This window comes from Lonchura striata, chromosome Z, assembly GCF_046129695.1.
Source record: "Lonchura striata isolate bLonStr1 chromosome Z, bLonStr1.mat, whole genome shotgun sequence".
NCBI lineage: Eukaryota > Metazoa > Chordata > Aves > Passeriformes > Estrildidae > Lonchura > Lonchura striata.
This window is the reverse complement of record NC_134642.1, coordinates 67,583,204-67,605,151: the sequence shown is the minus strand read 5'-3', so window position 1 is coordinate 67,605,151 and position 21,948 is coordinate 67,583,204. Positions and strand designations below refer to the sequence as shown.

General features: G+C 39.6%; 1 protein-coding gene across 1 annotated transcript; it reads left to right on the top strand.

Moving 5' to 3' along the window:
* The first annotated feature begins 5,499 nt into the window (after nucleotides 1-5,499).
* Nucleotides 5,500-19,631, top strand: ARRDC3 (arrestin domain containing 3). The gene is made up of 8 exons (XM_021541563.2): nucleotides 5,500-5,992; nucleotides 9,282-9,363; nucleotides 11,800-11,947; nucleotides 13,184-13,286; nucleotides 13,675-13,931; nucleotides 14,320-14,482; nucleotides 15,272-15,426; nucleotides 16,830-19,631. The coding sequence occupies exons 1-8, from the start codon at nucleotides 5,713-5,715 to the stop codon at nucleotides 16,884-16,886; spliced, it is 1,245 nt and encodes a 414-aa protein (XP_021397238.1). The 5' UTR covers nucleotides 5,500-5,712; the 3' UTR covers nucleotides 16,887-19,631.
* Nucleotides 19,632-21,948: the final 2,317 nt, after the last annotated feature.

Below are 21,948 nucleotides of genomic sequence, written 5' to 3'. Positions count from 1 at the left end.
TGGTCTGGACATGAAGGCTTAATTGAAGTAGTGAGTACTCTGCATGCCATGCACCCCCTGCATAACTGCTGAGCAAAGAGAGTGCCCATGTCCTCACCTTTTAACAGCACACACCAGCAAAAAGGGCAGGGGCCTGGCTTCCACTTTTTTTAAGGGAATAAAGTCAGAAGCGTGGCTGTGCCATCTGTATTTCAATCTCTGTTGTTGCTGAAATGTTTATCTCACTAATAAAGGCAGATTAGGTGTGCTTATTAGTTTAGCTCAGAAATATGAAGTAAAAGAGATGGCCTGAAACAGAACTCATCTTGCTTCACAGTCACTTTATTTCTAAAAATACGGCTCCAATATAGATTGGAAACCAAGCTAAGGAAGAGCTGGTGCACTGAATGCAGGTCTCTTCTTTTTCCAGACTAAAAATTAGTCTAATAAAAGATCTCAGCTCTTCAACAACCCTTGCTTAGCAAAAAGAATAACAGCTTATTTCTGGATATAAAAATCACAGTATATATCTAACCATTTTGAAATACAGAGCTAAAGCATAACCTTTGATAAACCAAAAGAATGTATAATGAAAAAAAAATCTGAGTTTTTTAGAAAATTCTATTTCAAATACTTTAAACATCTTTCTAGTATTCTTGCTGGATCGCAGAATGACAGAATCGGATGAGTTGGAGGGGACACAGAAGGATAATTGACTCCAACTTGTGGATATGAGAGTCTGGTCAGAGAGCAAGAAAACTAGATAAGTTTTCCCAGAATCAGCCTGGGAGATTTTAGGGAGTTGGAGATAAACAATGATATCCAATTATTAAAAACAGCCTGCAGTTAGTGTCTTCCTAATATCTGTTTTCTTGATATTCTCATAAGATTGTTTATAAATGTGTGTCTTGTTAATTAGCTAATTGGGTGAAATGTATTGATTAAATGACCAATCAGGTCCACCTGTATCAGATCAGTGTATAAAAGAAGCAACACCAAGTAAAGATGCATGCTTATGCCACTCAGCCTTCTGACTGACTTTTTGTCATTTCTTACTGAACAGTCACACCAACTCTTAAGTTACTATCTTGGCACTATTGGCAGAGTACCATGCCCTGACCAACGGAGTTAATATCATGGCATGTTGGAAAGATCCTGTAACAAAAATACACACTTTGCATAAAAGAAACTTTATATAATCACAAATATTTTAAGATTTCTCTGCAAAGTGCTAGTCAGAAGGAGAGATAAACATGAAAAGAGGGAATGCAGAAACAAAATTCAAGAGAACATTTTCCTCAGTACTACTGCGACTCAAGCACATTGCCAAATCCTTCTTCCTCGCACTATACGGTAAAACCCCATCAGAAAAGTTACATGTTACATCAAAAAAGTTACAACAGCAAAACATGTTACATGTTACTAGACTCACAGTAAAGTTTATTTTGTATCTTAATCACTCCTAAATAATTTTGATTTCATAATCCTGCATATTCTCATAGCCTTTACAATATCAGTGACCATCCCAGGTTTTTAAACATGACCACGTGTATGAGCCAGGTATGGAAGCTCTGCAGCTATGGCATGGACCAAAGTGTCACCTAGCTCCAAGACAGCTTTAAAATATTTTAAAGAAAAAAACCGCAAACTAATAAACATTTCAAACAGTGCTTGAGTTTTGAGACTGAATATTTTTTTTTACAGTATGTGCCTTCTGAAAGCAGAATCATCAGAAATACAGAACGCTCTTTCTCAATAATAAATGCTATCATCTAAAGATACAGATAATACGAGAAAAGCTGCTCCCAAATCCTGGATCTTTCAAATCCAGGAAACAGTTTCAATCTCCAAGTTTCTTTACATCACTGATTATTTCTCCATTAAAAAAATAAGCCCAAAGGAAGACTATTTAGCAAAAATTTCTGTTCTTTCTACAGCTCTGAGAGATGAACAACTGTTCCAGTGGAGATAGTAACAAAAAGAAAGTCTGTAGACATTCTTCTGAATCCCGGAGTTTTGGAAAAAGTTCCTCAGTACACAGATCTACAGTACCATAAATTAACTTTTTTATCTCACTATTTTGATGCGACAATATTTCACAAATGTAGCCTCACAAAGTTATGATGAGGGCAAACCTCATTTCTCTTATTTTTATGAATAGATTTGGGATCAGACACAACAAAGATGAACAGAAACAAGTCCATTAAGAGAACATTTCACATGTTTCATTCATTCACTGCACAAAACATAGAAACCATTCTGGAGCATGAGTTTTCTTTTCAGGATTCTCCCTTTGATAAGGACACGTTAACCTTCAGAAAACACGCATCTTCTATTCTGACACTCACTCTAGCCCATTCTCTGTGTACAAGGTAACAGCTTCACAGGGAGGGCAAACACTGTCTCCACATCAAATCAGGCCTAGTCTCAAACCAGGATGGTCTGTAAGAAGATGGGCTCAAAACCTGGATCTTCCTACTAATAGTAGTTTATTGATGAGTCAGGAGAACTTTGCAAGCTTTTCTGGCTTTGCTTTTAGAAAAATGTAATGACTGTTATCAAGATCATTGTGCATAATACCCACCCTTACAGATTTACCAAGTGCACAGTGAGAAGACTGATAAGCTACAAAGATTCTAAATGGACCTAACCTCTGGATTTTGAATGGTCTTCAGCATAAATGTATAATTACGTCACATGGAGGTTGAGAGAGTTCTAGGCATAGGTTGTTTTATTTAAAAAATAAGAAAATAATTTTAAAAGGAGAAATAATTTTTAAAGTTCCAAGGGAAAAAAAAAAAAAAAGACAAACAAGGAAGACTTTGCCAGTTTCAAGAAAGGGTTTGTAAAATAAGGTATAATCTTTATGCCTTTATGGAGGCTGGAATATTGCCATCTTCCTTGGAGCTACTAACTTCAATAGCAGACACCATGATCTTCATAGGTTCCACCAGTTAAAAAAAAAAAAAAAAAGAAAGAAATTTGGCTTAATTAATCAAATTAATACTTTTTTAAAACTTTATGTGAATTTTTGTGGACTGTATCATGCATAAGGCCTGTAAAAGGTTAGTGAAGGCTCGTGATAATTCATGTGTGTACAAAGTCTTCACTGCCTATTGTTGATCTAAGATGATAAGACCTGATTGTCTTTGCAACCAATTTTTAAAATCCCATGTCAGGATCTATAAAACTTTTAATATTTAACTAGAGTATAGCTCATTTGACAAATGCAAAAACTTAAATCCTGAAAAATATTTGGTTAACTTAACATCTAAAAAAATGCTAAATATTTTTGGCTAAACCTCATAGTATATTCTCCACTTAAATAAAATAAAATTAATGTTTTGGTGTATTTTTTTGTTGTTGCTGTTGTTGTTGTTGTTTTTGACAAAAAGGCTCCATGGAAAAATGTCAATTTTGCATAAATGCAGAGGCCAGAGACTGGTGAAAGTCAGTGCTGGCACTTCACCATCCTTGCCACAAGGTGGCATGACGAGTATGCTTTAGGAACACAAAAGTAAAACGAATACACTGAAGTATTAAAAAGAGCAGCAGAGGCTGAATGTGTACGGGTGATTTTTGGCAGGATGCAGGAAATGTATACATATACATACATAGATTCTTCTGCAGAGCTGTCAGTCTGAAGTTTAATATGCATAACACATGATTAACTAAACTATGTCAGCCTGTTCAGTGGTCTAGATTTAAATCACATATAGCCATACACGAAATATGGTGATCTAGGAGATGGCTGATGTCTAGTGAGAGGGGAGGTAAGACAGGGCTATGAGGTCTGCAGGGTATATACAGGGGATGATTTGCAGCAGCTTAGTGAAGTATTTTATTTTTCTTCAACAAATTTGGAATAGGCAAATGCAAACAGTACACAAAGCATGCTGCACATACCCCAACTATGTAGGATGATCCTCTTTCTTACCTATCTAGATTAAAAAAAAAAAAAAAAAAAAAAAATCCAGATTAATATCCACTGGAATAACAGATTTGTATCTTCAGCTTCCTGGAAAATGCAATTGCTCTTTATCATGTCTGCAGATTTGTCCTTGGGCAGGTGAACATTAAGAACCAGCCCAGAATTGGCAGAACAGGAGATATGACCCAAACCCTGTGGATGAAATCTGCATCCCACCTGGCTGCCAGCTTTCTCAACTCCTGTAGCAACTGGAGACCATGGAATTGTGGCTTCTATGACTCATGAAAGACACAATTATCTTTTAAATTACAGAATAGAATTAAAATGTGCAAATAAACACATGCAAGAGACTACCTGAGTCTGAAGGCATGAGAAGAACAAAGAAACACTGTCAGAAGAGAAATTTAATCAACTCTTCTTCTCTTGAAAGTGTTTTTTTTTATGGTTGGACTACAGGATTTTGAAGGTCTGTTCCAGCCTCAATTATTCTGTGATTCTAAGAGCTAAGGAAGTATGAATGCTTACCATGAGATGCTGCAAAAGCACAGAAAATCCTAATTTACCCACAAGAGACTTGAATTCCTTTGGCCACAAAAAAACCCCACATGAGAATATCCACAAGGCCAAGGAAAATGTGACTTTTTTTACTTAAGAAAAAACAGCAGGAATAGGCAAACACTTCAAAACTTAACCGTTAGCATGAAAAGTTAGCTGTGTATCTCAGTTTAGTCCCCCGAAAAAATGGTGTCTTGGGGTATGTCATCCACCACCATCATACTTCTCACTGAAAATTTTGTGTCAGCAGGGAAGTGAGCTAGAATTAGAAAATGTAGCATTAAATAACCAAACCCAGAGCATTTACCAGAGAAACAGGACAACCAAAGTAATAATGAAAAAAAAAAAAAAAATCAACAGTTGGAAAAAATTCCAGGGATGATTTACAGTAATGTAATTTTTATTGCTAGGACAGTCATTGATACTGCCGTAGATAAATTCAGGTTAATCAGTACTGATTTTCAAAAGTTAACAGAGAGGATCCTCACATAGTACAATATGTACTACCCTGAAAGCCAGGACTGCTTTTTATTTCTTGCCATGATTTTCTATCATTTCCTACCAAGCTTTGCTCACTTCTTTCCCATCTTTAGACACAGACACATACACACAGAGATAAAAAAAAAAAAAAAAAAAAAAAAAAAAAAACGAAACAAGGAAGAAAACCTAACCAAACAAACCAAAGCAGCAAAATCCTACCAACCAACCAAAACCACCCCAAAACCCAATGACCAAGAGAAGGAAGGCTTTGCCAGTTTCAGAACAAGGTCTGTCAAGTGAGGCACAACTTTGCTGTCTCCGTAGAGGCTGCAATACTGCCATCTGCACCAACAGAGCATCACCTGCGCGGCGTCCGCCGCAGCACACGACCCGCTCCGCCCGGCCGGGCGGCACAAAACGCGCTCCGCCCGCTCCCGGGCGGCGGCGGCGGCGGCGGCGCGGAGCCGGGGCTGCCCCGGCGGGGCGGGGCGGGGCATGCGCGCCCGCGCTTGTTTGTCACACGGCTTATAAGGCGGGGCCGGCGGCGGCGCGGCAGCGCCTTTGTGGGGAGACGCCGCGTCGGCACCAGCGCCGCCCGCGCCGCGGCCGGGGCTGCCCGCCGCCCCCATGAGCCGCCTGTAGGGTACGCGCCGCAGCACCCTGCGCCCCAGGGGCTCGGGGCTGGTTGTTTTTTGGGTTCCCCCTTCCCCCTTTTTTTTTTTTTTTTTTCTTAACAGTCTATTTTTGTACACTTTGCTATAAAAACCATGGTGCTGGGGAAGGTGAAGAGTCTGACGATAAGCTTTGACTGTCTGAATGACAGCAATGTCCCTGTTTACTCTAGTGGGGATACAGTCTCAGGAAGGGTCAGTCTAGAAGTAACTGGGGAAATCAGAGTGAAATCCCTTAAAATCCATGCGAGGGGCCACGCTAAAGTACGTTGGACTGAATCGAGGAATGCTGGATCCAACACTGCCTATACACAGAACTACACCGAAGAAGTGGAATATTTCAACCATAAAGACATCCTGATCGGCCACGAGAGAGGTAAGGGCTGCCCTTAACTGTGCTGCTTTATTTTTTTATGGAAAAAAAAGCACGCATCTTTGTATCACCCTGGTTTAGTCCTGTCTTTTAATTAGGTGCATTGGAGAGCAGGACGTGCCCAGGGTCGTATCTTGGCAATGGAGTTACATGTAGGAAATGCATTTGCAAAGTACCTGCAAGCAAGAGGACTCCCTCTGAACTACTTGCCCTTCATTACGGCTATATATTAATATAAGTTTTTTCCGAGTGTTTTACCTTTTATTTTTTCCTTGGTGATATTTAGTAGGATTTGCTGTTCCGTGGGGAAAAACAGCTGTAAAATTACAGCCAGATGGGCAGCGGACTTTATTGGCAGAATCCTAATTGAAACACAGCGAAAGCATAAAAACTATACTTTTTGACACATGAGGGGTTCTGCTGATGCTGTTGGAGTGGTAATACAATGCATTTTTCAGGATGGTTGATTATTTGCAGATAAAAGGGTCTCCCTAGCTTATTTTGACATCTCACCACCACACGTGTAATTTTTCCCTCATTTCAATATTCCCCTCGCCCTGGTAAAAAGCTTTAATTTCCTTGGGCCGCCCCTACACCCCGCTGGGCAATGGGGGTCACCCCGATGTAAAGATGTGTCCGAAAAGCCCTTGATGAGGAGCAAAAGGAGGGGGAGGAGAGAGAGGGGGGGAAGCGATATTGCGTAATGGAAGCATCTCTCCCAAAACTGGGGAGATGAGGACTTCCTGCTCCCCACTTCCCACTCGAGCCGCCGTGGTGTCCCCACGAAGCGCAGACTCCTTCCCCTGGGGGGTGCAAGCGCCAGGGCCCGGGGGTTCTCTGTGGTTTTTTATTTCTTTCTCCCCCGAACTTCGCAGCCTTTGTTCGAAGCGGTTCAATCCTGTTTGGGACCGGCTTTGTGGGAGGGGGGTGGGCCGCCCGCTCCGCGCAGATTGGCCGCACTCGTCAGGTGGTGGCGATGACTTAATTCCCCAGTGCAAGAAAATAATGTTAAAACCCGGTTATGTAATTTTTTTGGGCTGCTTGTCCCCCCTTTTTTTTTTTTTTTTTTCTGAAAATACATCATATACACAGCAGCGATGCGATATTTCTCGTTTTTTCTTAAAAAATAATAAATGTAATTTTTTAACAACTCCGGGCGGCACCGAGCGCCTTCACACAGTATTCCCGAGCTCAAAGCTGTAGCAGAACTCGGGCCTTTTTTTAGTTTGTTTTTTTTTTTCACGTCTCGAGCACACCGCGCTAACGAGGTGACTTAGGGCTGCCACCGCCTCAGAAATCAGACACCTGAGCGTAACTTCCCGCGGGTTCCAAGAGCGTGGAGACGGGAGTCTGCAGCCGCGCAGCAGCAGCCGCCCGTGGCGGGGGGAGCACGCGTGGGAGCGGGCGGGCCGGGAGCCCCGCGGAGCCGCGTCTCGGCTCCGGCCGCGTTTCGCCGCCTGCCCTCAGCGCGGCCCCGCGGCCCGGCCGCGTTTCGCCGCCTGCCCTCAGCGCGGCCCCGCGGCCCGGCCGCGTTTCGCCGCCTGCCCTCAGCGCGGCCCCGCGGCCCGGCCGCGTTTCGCCGCCTGCCCTCAGCGCGGCCCCGCGGCCCGGCCGCGCCCTGATTGGCCGGCCGCGGTTTGTTGCCCTGTTGCTAAGGCGATGCCCGCCGCTGATTGGCGGGGCGCTGGCGGCTAGGGTGAGTGAGCAGGTTTCGCTGCCTGCCCCCGGCGGGCAGGGGCCGCTCCCCGAGGCGCTGGCTCGGCGCAAAGCCCCTCAGAGAGAGAGAGGCGGCAGGGGGACGTGCTTGCGCCCCGTCTCGTCCCTGCCCCGTCACCTGAGGGGTCTGCCCAGCGCGGGCGGCGGCAGGGTCCGCCCTGGGTGCGGAGCCGGCGGCGGGGCTTGGCGGCGCTCCGGTTCAGGCCGGTCGGCTCCTGCTCCAGCCCGCGCTGATTGACAGCTCAGCACTTGTTTACCGCGGCGTGGCGGGACTGCTGAGCTGGCAGGAAGGGGGGGGAGCGCTGCTTGCAAGCTGTGGCTGCGCCGCTCTCCGCCAGGCTCCCCCCCCAGCCTCGGGAAAAAAAATTAAACAAAAAAGAACAACACATAAATCATATTTCTTATTTTAAAAAATCGTATTTATTATCATAAAAAAAAATAAACCAAAACAAACGCAAACCAACAGTATAAAAGTCCACCTTCAGGCCGACACATTTTCTTGCCTTTTCAGCACATTTTCCTGACCTACGTTGAGTAATGTTGCGTGCTGAAGGTGTATTTATTTCCACATCTTGCTGATGGGACGGGTTTTTTTTGTTTGTTTGTTTTGTCATTCGTTTCTAAATTTTAGGTATTTGCACTCCAGGAGGTAGAGCATCGCCTCTTCTATAGGACAATAGAAACTCAGAATCCCTCCATTAATGCTTCAGACCATCACACATAAGCTGTTCTCTTTCAATTTGTCTTGCTATAACCCCTTTTATAATTCCAGCCCTTTTTGTCTGCGAGGTGTTCAGTCATTTTTCACTCAACTTTTATTTTGACCAAGTCAACGTTTTTCTTGTTTCATGTCATAATAAACTGCAATTTTCTTCTGTCATTTGAAGCTGAACAAATAATCGTGACCATAAACAAGGGTCAGCATTCCTAGCGTAAAACCAGAAAGCATCTGTGCTCTGTCTGCGCAAGTTCAAGTTAGTCTATTAAAGAAAGAAAAGGTTTAGTTAGCTCTAGATAGCATTATTTGGGCAACTTGCCATTTCCTATGTCCCTGAATCTGTTGGGTATTTTCTGGGTGCTGCTCGTATACTTCTTTATCACAGGTTCGTAGGATTAATGTCTGGACACTGTTGCCAGGCAGGAGATACAAAGAAGCTAAATTTCTAAATTTAATCTTAAGCAGCAGACCTGATACTGTTAATGCGGGTAAAAAGCCAGCTCCAGTTCATGCTGAACAGCAGTTGAAAGCAACATTATTTCCTTTACAGACCTTGAATGGAGGCCTTGAAATGGCAGCAGTTGAAACTGTGTCACTGTGCAGAGGCAGCGTTATATTGAAACTTTAACCTCTGCTTCTCTGTAAGGCGAAGCTGGCAGTCCTGCCTGCCTTTCTATCAGTCAGAACTGGTCCTGCATTCCAGCAGTTAATAACTAATGGACTCGAGACCTTGTTTCTGGGACATCACATTCTTTGAGTGTTGTAATGTGTGAGCAAATTGCTTTTTTTCTTGAAGAGAAGCCCACGCAAGGTATAACATGTATGCAGCTGGAATAGCATGTTTTTGTTCTTTTTTAGATGATGACAATTCAGAAGAGGGCCTTCACTCCATCCATTCAGGAAGGCATGAATATGCATTCAGCTTCGAGCTTCCACAGACGTAAGTACCCACTCTCAGTCCTCCACACAGGGCTCTGCTGCCCACCCACCTGACCAAAACTCCTGCTGTGGGTGGAGGGGAAACCTTTTCAATGGTAGTAGGAATTGTGCTCGTAACATGCAGTAGAGAACATAATCTCATTAAACTGAAGAGGTTGCTTTTACACTGATACACCCATCCTTTATTTTAAAAAAATTCCACAAAAAAGGAGCTCACTGCTGCCCAGTTGCGCACTTTCATTTTGCCAAGTCTTACTGACTGACTAGATATTCCAGTCTATTACCCCTTCTTAAGAGGAGCGAGGGGAATTTGAACTGTTGCTGAAGTCCTGCAGAGTGGCTGAAATACCTTCTAACTCAACCATTTACTGGAGTTATGCAGACCAGCAGATCTAGAGACTACATCAAAGTGGAATTGTTTGGGCTCAAGTCTGAGCAGATGTGGCAAGTGTACTTAGATTTCAACAAAAGAGGAGGTTGTTCTTACTCAGATAGGATCTATGTAGCCAGGGTGGCTATTTATGCAGAAAGATTGGATGGAAACAAACTTAAGAATGGGTGGATAGAGTAAGAAGAGTTTTCCTCCAAAAAAACATTTTTTTCAGAAAACAAAGACAAAGCAAGAGTAAGAGCAGAAGTCTGTTCTGGTAAGATAAAAATTGTTGCCCCACTCCTGTGTGTAATATGTAACATGGGCACTGTAGATGTAAGATTGGACGTAGTAGAGTTGGAAATATGGAAATGAGCTCAAAATACAAGTTCCTGAAAAAATCAAATAGACAGGAAAAGAGGGAGTATGAGTATGGATGAAAAATGAGCCTTTTCCTGTAAAAGGCAAGTAGTGGGCATTAAAAATTTGAAAGCCACTGAAAATTTGGCAGTTTTATGTGAATAAGCTCAGTGCCTAATAATAGTGTTGTTTATTAGAAGTGCTGGTTTTAGCAGAACGTGCAGATGGCAAACACTTTTACAGTTTCAAAGTGAATAGCACAGGACTTCTGCACTGTTTCAGTAAGGTTTTCTGGGAAGATCTGTGAACATGGAGCTTTTAAAGACAATTTAGCATTCTCTGAAAATCTCAACAGTAAGGCCAGTACTGATTTTCCCTTGAGTTTAAAAGGGGATTTAAAAAAAAAATCTCAAACCCAAAACATTAAAAGCATGAACATGAAATGCTTAGCTTGAAGTGAAACAGCCAGATAGCAAAATATCATAAGCATCAAGTTATCAAGTGCCTTGAAAGAATAGCTGTTAACCCAGTTTTTAATAATACTGGAAAAACAAAGAGTGATATTAAAAGCCTGGACTTTGATGCTGCCTACTTACTTGCTATTTTGTGTCCATAGAATATTTCCAAAGCTGACGTAAGCTTCAGAGCAACAGTGGAAAGATGTGCATCATCCTTACTGATTTTTCTTCTACAGAATATAGGACAGAAGGAAAAACTGAAGTTTTAATTGCATTATTAGGGGAAAAAGCTAAACATTTCAAATGTGCAAATACTGAAGTCAAACCTGTAACTGAAAGAATAATACTAGTAAAGCATGGCTAGTATTACTCTCTAGGGAAAATATGGAATACTTTGTTTTAAGGTATATATAACAGTGAATTCAAACATAGTAAATTACAAAAAATACTTATAAAAATAAAGACAATAAGTTACGGAAACTACTGTTAATTGGAAATAATTGAACTTTAAAGATACTTTCTCTTTCATTTTATGATATTACAGTAAAAAAGGCAGTGTTCACAGGACTGGAAAAACTACCTGCATCATCTTTCCTCCAGCTTCTAAAATAGCCTTCCTTCATTTGACAAATTCTAGAGTAGTCTGCATGATTTTAAATGTGCACGTATATGTAAATACAAATATGTGTACATTCTTATGTATTATAAGTGTTTTAAGCTGTCTCATCAGGGTAGAGAAAGATTAGAAGGTGCTCAAAATAGCCTCTCTTCAGAACTCCGTGTTGTAATATTTACTCTGCTTAAGGTGAACTTAACTATGGAAGTGCTGAGTTACAGCTAAAATTAACCTGATGTTGAGCTACTGTAAATAATGCACAGTGATTTACAAAAGGCAGTATCCAAAACTATAATTGGTTGATATTAATGGTAATTCTAAATTGTTAGCCAAAAGGGCATACTTTACTGTAGATGTGGAAGTGGCCTCTTGAGTTAAAGAAAATCTGAGCTCTCCTGGCATTTTCTAGTACAATTCTTTAATTGATTCCTAAAACTTACGAAAAACTATAGGAGGATAAATTGGAGATGATTTTTTCTCCCATCTTTAATCTTCATTTTTTCTGAGATACTCTACATTAAGTACTACAGTGCATTAAAAATGCAGTTCTAGATACTAATCACTGACTTGATCAATTGTATCATTATTAGACAGAAAGACTTTACTCAGTTCTGACCTTTGTGTCCTGCACAGACCACTTGCTACCTCATTCGAAGGCAGACATGGCAGTGTGCGCTATTGGGTGAAAGCCGAATTGCATAGGCCTTGGTTTCTACCAGTAAAATTAAAGAAGGAATTTACAGTCTTTGAACATATAGATATCAACACTCCTTCATTACTGGTAAGAATTGACAGAATTCATTTTTTGTTTCTGGCATAAAAAAATAATGAAGTTTAATAATTGAAACAATTGCCATATCTAATTTTACCTAATGCATTACCTAATACTTACCTGATACTTAGTTACAGCCAATCTTGAAAGTATTACATTAGTTCTGCAACTCTGTAAGTACTGGCATTTTGAAAGCTACATTTTCATCTACTTGGAGTTGCTTTACTTTTAAGATGCATAAAATGTTTTTGCCAATTTAAATTAATACTAAATTGTTAAGTATGAGTAAGAAGGAAAATTTCAAGAACTGTCCTTTTTTGATTCTGAATAAAGAACAGTGAAACTTAAAAGAATTAGTGTGACAGACTGCAAACTTAAAAATGCAAAGTAAAAAATGTACTGGTGTGCATAATTGATAATTTTCATATGGATAGTTTTCTACCAATGGGGAGAAATTATCACAATGCTCTATAATCTTTTTCTGAAATATCATTTCATTAAAATAATTTCAGTATCATGACTCCTTTCAATGAGGATTTATTTGAATTCAATCAGGCCTAAAACTCTATTCCCCCCTGCCACTCTTCTTGAAATTCACCTCCCATGGAGAGGGGGAAAAAAAATCTCAAAATCCATTGAAATAGGTTTCTTGTGTGTATGGGCGAAAAATCAGACTTGCAAGGGGATATTGGCCTTGCACAAATTCCATTAAAATCAAAAGACTCTCATTTGACTTTAATGGGCTTTGGATCAAGTCCTTAATCCTGGTATCTTGTAAAATAACAAAGTCTGTTTAATACAGATGAAACAGGATCATTTTGAAACAGGAAGTAGCAGGAGGCAAGGTTACAGTACTTTACCTTAGTCACTGTTTCTGAATACTGTATAAAGATAGATGTTCTAGTTTACTGGTAAATTAAAAGCTATTCCGCAATATGGTGGGGTATATAGGCTATAAAGCCTTTCCTTAAGCTGTGCTAAATTTATTTATGTATAAAAACTTGTTTTAAGTGTAACTGCAGTATGAAGTGTAACAAAAAAGCAGTGTTAATAAGTATGGAATGAGAATAAAGCTTATAGTTTGCACAGTGCAATTTGCTTGAGGTTTCTCCTTCTAAGTAAAACTACATATGCTTGACAAAATGCATAGAAAGTATATAATAAATTTTTTTTGTGTTGATTAAAACAGATTAAAAGAACCATGTAGCACTGTATTAAATGGCAAATATTGTTCTTTTCTTGCAGTCACCCCAAGCAGGCACAAAAGAAAAAACTCTCTGTTGTTGGTTTTGTACCTCAGGCCCAATATCCTTAAGTGCCAAAATTGAAAGGAAGGGCTACACCCCAGGTACGTAACAGAAGTAATTATAGGAAATGTTTTTCCTTCCCTTTTAAAATGACAGTGTGTACTTAGCTGCTATTATATTAAAAAAAATACTTAAACTGTTCTTACCATTTTGGTTTGCATTCATCTGTCTTGCTATTTTAAACGACTGATTTTGTTAGCTTGCTCTGTCTCCATATTGTTAAAGCACATCTGCTTTTATTGGGCCTGTGCATTTTTCTGTTAGATTTACCTCATGGTGACCTTAATCCTGCTAGCATCAGTGGATGTTGTTCAAAGTGTGGAGCATTGCTAACAGCATCCAGTGCCTTATAACAGTACACAGTATGTGACAATTTGCTTCACTTGCCTTGCAAATACTTCGGAAAAACGAAATGTTGCTTTCTTTCAGGTGAATCAATTCAGATCTTTGCTGAGATTGAGAACTGCTCTTCCCGTGTGGTGGTGCCAAAGGCAGCCATTTACCAAACACAGGCATTTTATGCCAAAGGGAAAATGAAGGAAGTCAAACAGCTTGTTGCCAGCCTGCGTGGGGAATCCTTGTCATCTGGCAAAACAGAAACCTGGAATGGCAAACAGTTGAAAATTCCACCTGTTTCTCCTTCAATCCTTGACTGTAGTATAATCCGTGTGGAGTATTCACTGATGGTATGTTGGGTTGTTTCATTGGAGTATGAGTAGTTTCCATGACTCCTTGCAAATTGTTAACAAAGCATTGTGAACTGCTTATTAGTTACATAGCCTAGCATTAGGTGTCCTGACAAGAATTCTATAAGTAAATTCAGTTTAAATCTTGCATGTTCTAAGGAAATGTGTTATGAGTATGTGGCATTTCCATCTGAGGACTTGTGTTAGGGATATAGAGCTGCCTTTGTCTTGGAGAGCTATTTGTCTCCATAGGGACACTGGCTCTGAAACGAACAAAATGAAATTTCAACCCCTTGTGAAAAATTACATGGCTGGAGTTTTTAGTCTAATAATTAGAAAGTGCTCATACAAACCTATTTTTGATCTATGCTTTTTTATTGTTCTTTAGGTATATGTGGATATTCCTGGCGCCATGGATTTATTCCTTAACTTACCACTGGTCATTGGCACCATTCCTCTACACCCGTTTGGTAGCAGAACATCAAGTGTAAGCAGCCAGTGTAGCATGAACATGAATTGGCTTGGTCTGACACTGCCTGAAAGACCAGAAGGTAACCTGACAAAACAAGTCTGTTTCACTTTTGGTGTGCTTTATTCATTGCTGTCACTCAAGCAAGACACAAATGATTACATCCTTCATAATAAGGTCCATAGAAGGTCCCACATCCTTTTTGGATGTTTCCTTGCTACATGCTTGCTCTCTGTAGAAGAATGGAGTTCCCCTCTTTGCCTTCCTCTATCAGGTGTAGAAACTGTGGAATCCAGCTGCTTGGAACCTGGTACAAGTGAAACATTGTACCTGGGCAGAATTAATTCTGCCTCCAGTATCCCAGCTGTATCCTTGATTGTAAGATGTCAGAGAAGCAGTTAAGGTGACATTTATCATCCTTAGTAGCTGAGACATTGTGAAAGGATAATGTAATTAATTTCAACAGGAATCTCCATTGTCAAAGGAGAAGCTCTGTAGCTTCTTTCTCTTTGCATATAAGCATCTGGGGGTTTTAATGTACAAATACCAGACTGATGGTGGAGTCCAGAGGATTGCAATATTCTGTCATTTCTGCCCGTAATAGAAATTCAATATTCTGAGTATGCTTTAAATTTGAAGGTGATAATTAGGCCACAATGAATAAAGGTCAGTCTGCTGCTGCATTTGAACATAGTTGGAAAATAAACTATAGCAACTTACTCTCCTTTTCATGTTCAATTAACCGTAAAAATCATGGAAGTAATTTATCTAAATGCTGGTCCATTTTACAATATAAAAGTTTAATATTTATCATATGTTTTGACATGCATAAGAACTTGTTGTTCGAACTGCGTGTGCCTTTTCCCTGCAGCACCTCCCAGCTATGCAGAAGTGGTTACGGAGGAACAACGGCAGTCCAGCCTTGCACCCTTAGGTGTTTGTGATGACTTTGAGAGAGTGCTTCCAGGACCACTGTTTGCATACATCCAGGAGTTTCGTTTTCTGCCTCCACCCCTTTATTCAGAAGTAGGTACCTAAAAATATAATTACGAATGCACTGTTTTTCTGAATTCTGTCATGTAGAATAAATGTAAGAAAATCTTTCTACTTTATGAAAACCAGGACAAATAAGCAAGAATATAAAAAGGGAAAAGTAAGTTAGTTTTATCAAAGTTCAGGCAAATTGCATCAAATATTTTCCAGGATTCTTCACTATTCTAATGCTTCATAAAGATTCCAAAATTGTTTTGCACTCTCTCAGCAACTTATTAAAGTTATGTTGCATTATATATGTAATTAATGACATTAGTGAATACCAATGTTTTGAGTCTATAGATGCACAGCAAACTGGTTTTCACCTCAACTCTCTAAAAGTACTCAGTATTTTTAGTTCTTTGTATGTATTACTTTTAGAATTTCCATGCAGAGAAGATACAAAGGTTTATTTTCTGACTCAGGTTTCTCTAAATGCACAGTTCAAACATTTCTGTCTGCAGGTTAAGTTCTGTGAAAGTCACTCCATAACTGGGACACAAGTTCAGGCTTCAAAACCTTCAATAGCCACGTTTATAGTTTTCAGGGAAAAGCAGTGGTATAGGACAAAATAAGAGTACTGTCCTTTGGCTAAATCTTGCCTGGATCCACCCACTCTTGATTGTTTCTTTTCCTCTTGAAACACTTAACCTGCCAGTGAGTGAGTGGCATGGTTTTTGTGTCTCTTCTATAACATAAGCCTAGAATACTCTGGGGCTTTTCATTTTATGTACTTCAGATATTTAGAAGTAAGCTTTTCCTTTGTTCTAGAAAATACCTCTTTAAAATAACTGACCAAACTATATAGTGTCCACTTAAAATATACTTCCTGTTGTATTTTGGAGATCTAAGTTAGAAACCATGTTCTTCACCTCCTTCCTTTTGTTCAAAAGGAAGAGGAGGTAATGGGTGGTACACAGGAACTTCTGAAATATTTTATGGGGTTTTTCAGGATTCATTACTTATAAATTAAGTAGAAGAATTTTTGCTAATAGTTTTGTGCCTTTTTAAGTAAAATGTCTCCCAAAATCAATTTAGTATTTTAAGTTAACTGTTAGCGTGATGAGTCTGGTTGTCTTCTTACTATGCAATAAATAATTTAGAACCTTTGTGCTACTATAGCAGATTTTTTACAAATTTTTATTACATGTTTTGCTTATTCTTAAGCTACCATCAACATGCAGTTTAAAATGTTTCGTTCTACTTATTAATTTGTAGTTCAAAGTTTTATCTAATTTTTAGAGATAGTTCAGTTTCCTGAGTAACTTTTGGATTGAGAATACCATTTATCTCTGACTGCCTCGGACTTAAAAATTTTGGTGTTTGGATTGATTCATTTTCCAGCAATCAGTTCTAAAAATACCTTGGGTTGTTTTGTTTTTTTCTCTTTTGTTTAGATTGATCCAAACCCAGATCAACCCACAGACGACAGACCATCTTGCCCTTCTCGTTGAAAGAATCCCTAAGAAGCTGACTTGACTTGGGCTTGGAATCGTACCTGACGTGTTGAAGGTCAAGGCATCATAGTGAAGACACTTTCAAAGAAAGTGGTTTTACTCTTGCCTGTGTGGTGAATAAATGAAAACAACCTGTGATTATGCTTTGAAGCCTACAGTAACATTGTAGGACTGCTCCACATGCTTGAAGAACTGAGCTTTCCCCCCCTCCCTCTTAAATACTGGCACATACTAGGAGCAGCCTTACTAACCTACAGTCATGTGTGTCCAAACACTCAAACCACATTAAGAGAGGTTTGGCTTCCTCTTACAATTTGGAAATTTGCACATGCTTATTGCTTACATTGTGCGGTTCAGTGTCACTACAGCTTTTTTCTCATTTATGCCGGACAGTTGTTAGCCCTTTCTTATGTCTTGTGGTCCGCACAATAAGGAGCAAAAGAAAGCTTTGACAAAAAAGAAAGAAAGAAACAAGAAAAAAACCCAACAGCAACAGACTTTGACAAATGCACTGACTTTTCTTTTTTTTTAATTTAATGTAGCCTGGACTTTACCTGCATATGCACATGCTCAGAATTGTCCTAGTAGGCTGATCATGTATCACCTCTTCAGCTTGGATCCTATTGTGGATTTATTTTACAAACATCAAATGCCTTCAAGCCAATCCTTCTTGCTGTATGTTTTGCAGCCTACTGTAGTAGATAAGCAACAAGATATGGGGATAGGGTGGGAGGGTGAAGAGTTAATAGAAAGAAACTAATAGACTTTGTCAAGATTGTATACTTTCTTGATTTCTTTTAAGAATTTGTTGCCTTTCTACTATTATCGCAAAGCAGCATTTTGTTACAGACTGCCTAAAAATCACTTAATCTCAGGTGAACTCATCACTTGCCAAACTGTTGGAATGCTATTTGGTTTTTTTACATTGCACTGTTAAGTTAGTTCTTTTTTTGTTTTGTGTTTGTGTTTTGTTTTTTGTACTTTACTTGAGAGGGAGATCTGGAATAAGGACATACACAAAAGTTACAAAACCCTCCTCATTCCCATTTCTCTTTCTGCATTATAAAAAAAAGATGTTCAAGTTGTGAAGCTCTAAAAAAAAGGCATAAATGAAAGTAGCACCAGCAGACACCAGCTTCTCCTCAAAAGATTATTAAAAGGAAGTGGTCATACACTGTCTAGGATTCACAGATGAACCAATATTTCAAGTGGTAGGGATAGGATGGGAAAGTAAATTTATTTTTATATATAGCTACTTAATCACCAAAAATTCTATATGTGATGAGTCTAATAGAAAGTATATTTCAAACTGCAGGAAAAGCTTCTTTTATGCTAAGAGCTCAGTTTGTGCACTTTGTATTACCTTCAGGGTTTATGATACTGTACAAGATGACAAGTGTAATTAAAGTGAGAAAGATCCATGTTACCAGCCGTACTTACATATGAGTTAGCTGGAAGTGCTTTGATAACTGCATCTTCTGTGACACTCTCAAGAGCTTTAAAACAAACAGAACCTTGAATTATACCATGTATTCATACAGAATGTAAGAAAACATATGGAAAGAGCATTTGCCTTTGAGTATGCCCCAGGAAAAAGAGTGCAATGAAGCCATTGCCTGTGCTAACAAATACCAGTGCTTACATGCTAGAGATGTACAATGGAAGTCAATTTTGTTCTTCAGAAACTGTGGAACACAGATCGCTGATAAAGGGACACCATTTTGGTCTTGGCTATTCGAAAAAATGAAGACCTAATCCATCAAATACTTGTCTCCTTGTGCAGTAAAAAAGCTCCGAAGAGAGTGGGAGAGAGGAGGTTGGTGTTTCTGCATGGTGCTCATTTTTAAAAACCTTTGCCTTGTTTTTAAGGCTTCATAAATGCGACAAAATAGGCTTTTCCATAAGTGGCCTTTATGAGAACATGAAAGATCATTCATGTTTCAAAAATGACAACAGGGTGATAAAATATAAATGAGTCGCGTTTTAAGTGATTCAGTTAAAAGGCTTGGGCTTTGAGTGGGAATATTGGCAAAGAAGGAAATTGGATGATGTTACTAGGCCAATTTTGTGGATGTCCCTTCCCTCTACCTTCTCCAACCAGACAATTTTTAAAGCTGATGGGATCGTTGGTATAAAAGGGCATTTGGTGGTTTTACTTTTTTTTCCTTTTTTGTTGTTTTTACAGACTAGGGAACAATTCCTGATATATATAGCATTAAAGTACTTACCACAATACAATGGAAAATTGCATATGAGGCAGGATTGACCAATATCATAGTAATTGACTTGGTATTACAGCCTTTATGATTAGAATGAAAAATTTTATAAGCTTATCAAATAAAGACTTCCATTTTAAATTAGTCAGAGGTGTTGCTCTCCCACAAATATTGGTCAATTCACAGCATTATAAAACTTGAGGTTCACAGTTGAAACCCAGTATTTGATTGAGAGTTATGAATTAGGAAAAAGTAAGTAAAATCCAAACATTAGAGAAACAAAGTGCAATATTAAATGTTTGCTTTATAGATTATATTCTATGGCTGTTTGAATTTTTTTTTGTTTTTAGTTTTGGTGCTGAATATGTCCTTGTAGACTCTTGTTTTAAGAAAACAGTATGTGGAAAACAAGTTTAATTTTTCCTATTGCTCTTCCTTGTGGAAAATAAACTTTTGTAAAAAAAAGGTTTTAAATGTTGTATCTATGTGTAAAATAAAAAACCACAAGTATTACATAATACGGGAACTTACTGCTGGAAAACATGTATTGCTTTCTCAAAAAATAGAGAAAAACTATTTCTAGAACTATACAGCTGAGTACCACGGGAGTCTAGTTTTGGGATCCTGTCTCATTTACATCACTGAGCTCCTGGGGCCAGGTCCCAGATAAGAAATGCCTTTTTAGGACTCTATCACATTACAGCTGCAGTGACCCTTTTTTGAGCTGTCTGGTCCTTTGCCTGAGAAGGTGACACAAATTTTGGGGAATAGGAGGGAGAGGTCTAGTTTCAAAGGTCTAGTTTGCAGATGGAACCTTGATGCGAAGTTTGTTGATCTGAGGTGTAGAAGATGTCCTTTCCTGTTCCCTTGGAAGTAAGGAGACATGGAAATGTGTGCCCTGTGCAGTGTTGTTGAGGCTCCCCAGTGCGCCAGCAGCGTGGCAGTGCTGCCGCATGTCCTGTATGCTATGCATGGGCAAAATGGATTGTCATCATCCTTCAGGATCAGCATGTCATTTGACCTGTGAGAAGCTCAGGGGCTTAAGTGGCAGGCTTGCCCTGTGCACCTCCGTTGGTGTTTGGGGTACTGGGCCATGGTATTCCCACAGTACTGTATCTTCAGGGATGCAGCTGCTAATGTGGGTGACGCACTGATCCAACACCCTACATAATACAACCAATAGCACCTCCTGTCTAAATAGACCATTTCATCTTAATTTTGAATTTGTTTTTGGTGAAGAATTCAGACATACTTAATTTCCTCCTTATTAATAGCATTGTTAATAATATTTGCCTAAATTCAGGTCAAAACCAATAAGAAACATGAAGTTTGTAATTTTGCTAATCTGCTTGGAGATCTGTTACTGCATATAATCTCTACTTGCAAAGAAGGATGATGCAGCTTTCCCTAACTACCCCACCAGCATCAAGTGAGAAGACTCATGAGTTGACATAAAGACAGTTACAAAAGCCGCAGACACAAAGCATACCAAGGAATTCACTCCCCAGTGAATTTCCAGTGGGCAGGCTTGGGTTCAGCCATCTCCAGGAAATCAGGACTCCATCATGCCTTAATGGTAACATGGGAAGACAAGCTCCATCAATCTGAATGTTCTCCTTCCTTCTTCCCGCACCTCTATATGCTTAGCATGACACCATATGTCCTAGAATATCCCTGTGATTCACTAGGGATCAGTTGTCCCAGCTGTATCCCCTCCCAACCCCTTATCTACCCCCAGCCCACTTGATGATGGAGTGATTCCAGAAGCAAGAAAGACCTAGATGCCTTGTGAGCTCTGCCCAGCAGTAACTAGAACATCTGTATTGTCAGTGCTGCTTTCTTTGCAAATCTGAAACACATCCCCATACTAACTACTGTGACAGAAATGAACTACCCCAGTCAAAACCAGAACAAACTCCTTCATAGCTATGAATATGCATACATATTTTTTAATACCTGAATAACCCTTCTAATGCTACGTAACAGAATTTAAATTAGCAGCATTAAAGGGACACTCTGCTAGCAGTTCTGCACAACATCTTGAAATCCTATATTTTAAGGAGAGTACCTCTAGCTAACTTAGCTGTACTGTCAGTGTTATAAATTTGGAAATTATCTAAGTTGTTATTTGAGGCCTTGAGAATTTTTAAATGCAGATGTTTATTTCTTTATATAAATGTTATAAATGTAAATATATAAATATGTACAAAACCCTGTTACACTAGGATGTAAAACTAACGGTTCTTCCACCTCAGACATCCATTAAAGTGTACAGAACAGCAGCAAGTTACACTTGAGCTTTGAGAGGCAATGCTGCAATATGGATCAAGATATTTTCTGGGAATTGGCTAGTTAAAACATGTACCTATACTTTTTAAACCCTTGCTAGATTTAAGCCTTCCCTTGTTTTACAGAAATGGACCACTACCTTGCTGTGATCTTCATCTACCTTACCTTCCCACAGCATAGCTACAAAACACAAAGTCCAGGTACTGCAGCGAAAAAGGGTCTCCAGAAGTAGCTTTTGAAGCTGGGCACCAGCACAGCAATGCTTTTCCACAGGAAAACGTTTGCCCGGGCTGAAGCTGCTGATCTGAACCAATTCCTGCAACTAGGTACACAGCTATGTTCAACTATTGCAGAGAGTCAAATGCCCAGCAGAGATTTTTCATAGGCTAGTAGTGCAGGAAGACAGCTGTTCCTGGGGCCACAGAGGCCGGATGTCCCACATCTGTTGTGGATTTTGGATGGAGTCCCCCTTTAGAGACTCACAGACATGTTATGAATTACCAGCATTTGCACTGTATGACCATTCCTGTGGATGTTAGCTCCTGGATTTTGAT

Excerpts from the sequence above, each read along its gene's own strand:
- ARRDC3 (XM_021541563.2), top strand. The coding sequence starts at position 5,713 with ATGGTGCTGGGGAAGGTGAAGAGTCTGACGATAAGCTTTGACTGTCTG. Across the intron at positions 9,364-11,799 it reads AGCTTCGAGCTTCCACAGAC|ACCACTTGCTACCTCATTCG; the intron begins GTAAGTACCCAC and ends TGTCCTGCACAG. Across the intron at positions 11,948-13,183 it reads TCAACACTCCTTCATTACTG|TCACCCCAAGCAGGCACAAA; the intron begins GTAAGAATTGAC and ends CTTTTCTTGCAG.